The following is a 6488-nucleotide window of genomic DNA, read 5'->3' as shown; positions in this document are numbered from 1 at the left end:
GGTTAATGAGGAGGAAGAGAGGGGGAATTTGTCCCCCTCACATTGCTGAATATATCCATCATATCAGAGCAGTTGGTATATTGCCCAGAAAAAAGCTAACACTGCTCGCTCAGATAATTTCAGCTACCTCAGCCAGAAGTCATCATGGAGGAAAATGGAGGATATATATCACTCACTGTATTCATGTGAGATTTTTTTTTTAGTCAATATTTGTTTTCTGTGTCGACTGACTGTCCCGAGACCAACGCGAGACACGAGGCATTTCCAAATGCTCGGACGGTTTGAAAATAAAATGGACAGAAGAGTGGACATTGGTTGAAAAATAAAATAATCATTATGGACCAGTGTTAATTGGATTTGTGATGTGTTGAAATCTGCCCCGAGTGTCGGGAGAGGTGAAACCTGATCCGATGCCAAGCTTTTCCAGGAGCAGGGAGAGAGGGTGTATCAGATAACTGGGAGTAGGAGGAGGGAAGAGGAAGTACTGGACGAGAAGTGGATAGATGAGAGATGGAGGATGGATTAAAGTGTATTTTGGTGCGACGCCCCTCACTTTGCGTTGGGGCAGCACGACCTCCACTAGAAGAGCATTGTGTTGCTATACGCTGTGTTTTGTTTCTGACACGCCGCGTTTGACCATGACATGCACCCGAGATGTACAGACACATCAGGGAGATTATAGAGGAGAGACAGTTAAGTAGGGAGGCAGGTATACAAACTTACAAAGGGGAGGTGAGAGGTGGGGGAAGCAATCTTTCTCTTCTTCGAATTGCTATCATGTGCTTATCACAGATGATAAGAGTGGAGGAAATAGTGAGGGGAGAGTTTGGGGAGGTGGGGGCTTTGATTTGAAAATGGAGGAGCAAAAACGAAGGGAAAGATTTTTGAAACATTTCTCCTGCGACTGCAGGGCATTAGTTGCACCAATATGAATGCATAGGGGAGCTGGGGCGTAAATCAAGCTGGGCTCATCTCAGGTCGTGACTGGTGGGTGGAAAATGTGATTTGAGGCTCTAAAAAAAGAAAAGCCTTTTGAAATGAGATTTGATAGACCACAAGCAATGTTTGGTTTCCGATGACTTCCTCGTCCTACTGAGCTGAAGGTCTTGCGTCACAATCCCCTGCTCAAAGGAAGACATTGAGCAAATGATTCAGGGCGATCTGGTCTTCTGGAATCCTTGCCTTTGAGGACAACCTGTTATTAATAGCCCTCTCTCTTTCCTTTATGAGTTTTAGAGTCAACGTGCACTGATTTGAGTTGTACTATACTCTGCCAGCCCACCCTTTTTATTTTCTGTTTTTAGCAAGACACCTCTGTTTTTTTTCGTTTTTTTTTTCCTCAAACGTATCACTATTTCCACTGCTTCCTCTCCATCTTGATCAGTGTGACTTGAAAGAAATCCAATATCGCTGCCGCTTCAGCGTCTCTCCGCCGCTTGAAGAGCTCGCCATATGGCTATCTTTAGACCCGTCTCTCCTCCCACGCCTGTTCTTGCATAGATAGATATCTGGAACTAAGACATTCCTGGCTTGTCAGTCTTATGGCCTCCCGCTAGTATCCCATCCTCGCTCTCTCTCTCTTTTCTTCTTTAACTCACATGTTATCGCTCACTCCCTCTCAGCACTCTCGAGGACAAACCTGGAAATAGACAGATACTTCCTCTTTCTGCGTTCCTATCTTCACATGCCCTCACTCTGTCCCTCTCTGGCCCTCCCTCACTCGCATACACACGTGCGTGCGCAATCTATATTCTTTCTCTCTGACATCTGTTCTTTTAATGTTAAGTGTTTCTCAGCTCTTCTTTTAATGTTAAGTGTTTCTCAGCTCTTTATTTAAACGGACTCCATTCACTTTTCATCTCACTACCAGCACTATCTCTCTCTCTCGCCCCCTTTCTTCTACACTCATATCAGTCTCCCGTTTCATGTCTCCACTCGCTGTCCTTTCCTCCGCTCTTCCTCGTTTACTCACTTCTCATCCTCTTCTTTCCCCACACTGTGCTTTTCACACTTCTATACTTCTATACAACCACTTCTGCATGACACCACTTCCCATGCATGCTTTGCTTTCCGACAAATCTCTCAACTACATCCACCGTTTTTGATTTTAAATCACACTGTTCAATTTTTTTTATTTTTTTTATTTGCTATCGTCTTTTTTTTTCTCCCATCGTCGGTGATGTGACGTTCTCTCCCGTGATCCTGCTCTGTCCTTTCACTCCATTCTGCCTTCCGTCCTCTGTACACACTTCTGTACACACTGCTCCCTTCTTGTCCCTTTTTACTTGTTTTTATGTTGGTTTATTTATTTCATTGTAACTGTTCCGTCCGTCACATCATGTCTCCGGCGTGGCAGCTCTCCTCTCCGTGCACAATCAGCACGGGGAAGAAGAAGGCATCCTGGTAGGGCGGAGGCCTCTCCACTTCCCTCCCCTCGCTGACGTCCCCACTCGCACCCCCGCTGTCCTGCTCTGTGTTCTCATCCCTCTCCTCCCGCCCTCCTCCTCCTCCACCACTTTCCTCACTCCTCCTCGCCGCCTCCCTCTCCTCCTCCTGTCTGTCTTCGTCCTCGTCTCCGTCTCCTTCCAGCACTCCTCTGCTCTCCTCGTCATCCGGCCTCGACCCTAACCCTAGGAACCCGCCTCCTCCGCCACCGCCGCCACTACTACCTCCACTTCCACCGCCTCCCGTGCCACCGCCGCCTCCTCCTCCTCCTCCTCCGTCCTCTGCTCTCCCTCCCAGCCCTCCCCCCATGCTCCGAGAGTGAAACAGGCTATTGGGGCGCCCGCCTCCGAGCCTCCCCAGGGAGAACCCGCTGCGGCTCAGCACCAGCCGTCCACCTACCCCTCCTCCCGCCACTCCGGTGGGTCCTACGCCGCTGTGCCCCGCTGCCACTGCCGCCGCCCGCATCCCGGCCACAGTGGCGTTCAGCAGCGCTGTGGTCCCGGTCGGCGCCCGCAGCCTGGTGGGCAGGCTGGAGCTCGACGTGGTCCTCCGGCAGCGCGGGCAGCTCTGGAGGAGGTACGCCGAGTTGAAGACCACGGGCAGGGTCAGCTGGGGCCCGGTGTTGCCGCCCGTGCTGGGGGGTCCGGAGATGGGAGTGGTGGTGGCGGTGGCGTTGGAGCCCACGCCGCCGTTCGAGTCCAAGTCCATGAGGAGCGCCTCCGAGTAGCTGGGGACCATCTGCTGGTTGCAGCGGATGTGCCACTCCAGCTCCGTCATGTCCACCGTGTTGACCCGCGAGATGGCACGGTAGCTCGGCCCGTTGGATCCGACCCCGACGCTGTGGAGCCCGTTCTCCGTCGCTCCGGCCGTCCCTCCTCCTCCTCCTCCTCCTCCTGAGCCCCCTCCGCCAACTACGCCGCCGGTCTCCTCGTCCTCTCCGAACAGTTTCTCCACGTGGTAGTGGACGAACGCCGTGCGGTACTCCGCTACGACGCGCAGCGGCCAGGACAGCAGGAAGGCCGAGGCCAGCCAGAACACCCTGTGTCGGGAATACCAGGGCTGTCGAGTGGGGTCGGGGAACGCCAGGATGTGCTCCCGGAAGTCCACGTTCTTCAGGTGCATGCCTTCCCGCGCCTCCATGTAATCGTCCAGCCCCTCGTTCTCACCAAAGAAACGCGCCCGCTGAGGGGGGAGAGAGAGCACAAATAGCAAACAAGTCATCTCATGAGAGGGGAGGAGAGGGAAGAGAGGAGGGGAGGAGAGAAGCTGTAGAAATAATAGTCGAACAAAGTTACAGAATGGCACTAGATTGAGGCTGTTTTTGAGGCGTTTACATGTTACACTTTGTTGGTCATGTTTCAGCACTTTAGTTTGTTATTGGTGAAGTATTTATTAAGAATGGCACATACAGTACTTATAATATAGCTACTGTAGTAACTGATAGCTCCAGTCCTTGATTATGTGGCTGATCGAGCCACATTCGAAGCTGTTGTGTATAAACAAAACAGCTGTGGCTGTGACCACGTGATCAGATTACTAATCTGTACTGTACTACTGTACATATATAAAAAAAAAAAAAAAAGACTGAATTTTGATTTACAAAAACAATTTTGCGAGCACTCGTTTGTGGCCTTGGGTTATATAGAGCGTCGCAGTCCCGCCCCCTTTCAAGACGACGAGAGACACGGAAAAGAATCCCCCGTTCATTTTCCGCAGACTTTTCAAAAAGTATTTATTTAAAGACGTTTACGCGGCGGACAAAGCCAACTCGAGTTGTGACAAATCATGACAATAAACACAATGTTTTGAATTTGTAAGAAGAAAAACAAAACAAAAAGTGTTGTATCCTGCCGTTTTCTTCTTCTTTCTAATTATTTGATCGGCCCAAAACATTGTGTTTATTGTCATGATTTGTCACAACTCCAGTTGGCTTTGTCCGCAGCGTAAACGTCTTTAAATAAATACTTTTTGAAAAGTCTGAGGAAAATGAACGGGGGATTCTTTTCCGGGTCTCTCGTTGTCTTGAAAGGGGGCGGGACTGCGACGCTCTATAGGCGTGAGTACCGTAAGTTAGCGGGTTTAGGCACTCTACTGCATGTTGTGTCTAACAAGCGCCTTAGTCACTGTAAACCAAGGCTTCTTGGGCAGTGCTGCCATGTCTGCCTATTATAAGCTATATACGCTACCTCTACCCATATGAGATTTGTGTTTAAAAACCTTCAAGACCTTTGAAAATAGCAGATCTACAAGTAAGACGCGCGAACGCGGGAAGCGAACGCAGCTCGTAAATTGCAAAAACAATTAGAATAAATTACGTAATTTTTTAAGGTTTTTTTTAAGTTCTGTTTTTTGTGCTTAAGATTTTTTTTTAAGTTAAGTATTTTTTTAAGTTTTATTTTAAGTTAAGTTTTTTTTAAGTTAAGTTTGGTGTGTGTGTGTGTGTGTGTGTGTGTGTGTGTGCGTGCATGCGTTTTTGTGTGTTAAGTTTTTTTTTAAGTTTTTCCTTTTTAAGTTTTTCCTTTTTAAGTTTTTCCTTTTTAAGTTTTTCCTTTTTAAGTTTTTCCTTAAGTTCAGTTGTGTGTGTGTGTGTGTGTGTGTGTGTGTGTGTGTGTGTGTGTGTGTGTGTGTGTGTGTGTGTGTGTGTGTGTGTGTGTGTGTGTGTGTGTGTGTGTGTGTGTGTGTGTGTGTGTGTGTGTGTGTGTGTGTGTGTGTGTGTGTGTGTGTGCGTGCGCGCGCGCGCGCGTGCGTGTAATGACATTAATTGTCATTACGTGTTGTGTCCCTGTAAACTCATCACAAAAAGTTCAGAAATGTAACTTTGGTCCATAATTCCTACCCTAGCAATACCAATTGGTATTGCGTTTTATATCGTTTTTATCGTCGATTAGTCATCTTTACAACGAGGTATAGCTTGTAAGGATCGGGCCTTCCTAGAATGACCAGCACAGCTAAACGTGTGGGTAGCTCCTCAAATGGCAAAATGGTTGGAATTCACCCTTATTTTGAGTTGGTTAGCAGATTGTAGTTTTTACACTTTATTAATTTTACACTCAGTGTTAGGGAAGTCGTGTGTGTAAAGAGCGTGTGGAAGATCCAAGACAACCAACGTGGTTCTGTTGGTCACTAGCAAGCAGATCAGTGTTCAATTGGGCTGAGGTCTGGACTCACGGCAGGCCATTCCATCCTCTCCACTCCCATGTTCTGGAGGTCCCAGATTCTGAAGATATGGGATCGCTGCTGGCTCCAGAATCTCATCCTGATATCTCACTGCATTGAGATTGCCTTCAATCATGACAAGTTCTGTCTTGCCTGTGAGAGAGATACTGTCCCATACCATACCAAGATGCTACTGTGTTCCCTAACACTGAGTGTAAAATTAATTAAGTGTAAAAATGGCCAATATGTGTTGGTTTCTCCTTATTACTGTGGGAGCGTGCAATCATACAAAGCCAATCCACTAAGCAACTCAAAGCAAGGGTGAACCATTTGCCACTTCATTTGGAGGCGCTACCCACACACGTTTAGCTGTGTTGCTCATTCCAGGAACGCCTGATCTTTACAATCTATACCTCATTGTAAAGGTGACTAATGAACGATTAAAAATTATATAAAATACAATACCAATTGTTATTATAAAAGTGGAGAACTAATGGACCAAAGTTAAGTTTCCAAACTTTTGTTGCAGAGTTTACACACTATAGGTCAAACGTACACATGTGGCCTAGTCGCTTCTTTTGGGCTTGTTTTCATAGACCTGGTTGCTTATTACCCTCGTAAATTCTGGCAATCCAGCTCCGGGGGCTTATTACGTTATAAGGGCAGTACACTGGGTTGGTGCAAGGGCATACTGGTAATGAGGGAAAAGGAAGAAAGGCCTCATTTCTCCCAAGACCAAGGGCAAACTGATGTCCTTGTGCGGGAAGAGCAGAGTTATCGAACAACACATCTACAGAACCTCAAACAGACCGCCAAGAGCACATGAAGAAACATTATATTGGAAGGAAATAACAAAAGGTCTTGTGAGAAGAAATAGTAATAATTTA

The 6488-nt window shown here is 47.3% G+C and overlaps 1 protein-coding gene across 2 annotated transcripts in view; it reads right to left on the bottom strand.

The window, feature by feature from the left end:
• Positions 1–671: 671 nt before the first annotated feature.
• The window catches only part of LOC306914585 (transmembrane protein 151A-like), a 46371-nt gene continuing 40554 nt past the window's right edge, over positions 672–6488 (bottom strand). Inside the window, exons 6-7 of one of the 2 annotated variants that reach the window (XR_013788707.1) lie at positions 2246–3627; positions 672–2212 (exon numbers count right to left, since the gene is read on the bottom strand). Coding sequence is in view for 1 of the 2 variants with exons in the window: in XM_079491701.1 (XP_079347827.1) it covers positions 2332–3627 (1296 nt within the window). In the remaining variant the exon portion in view is untranslated. Of the gene's footprint in view, positions 3628–6488 lie in introns of both variants that reach the window. The other variant, XM_079491701.1, reaches the window with a different exon arrangement.

Source organism: Electrona antarctica, assembly GCF_951216825.1.
Source record: "Electrona antarctica genome assembly, chromosome: 21".
Lineage (NCBI taxonomy): Eukaryota > Metazoa > Chordata > Actinopteri > Myctophiformes > Myctophidae > Electrona > Electrona antarctica.
This window is presented reverse-complemented; position numbering and strand designations above follow the sequence as displayed.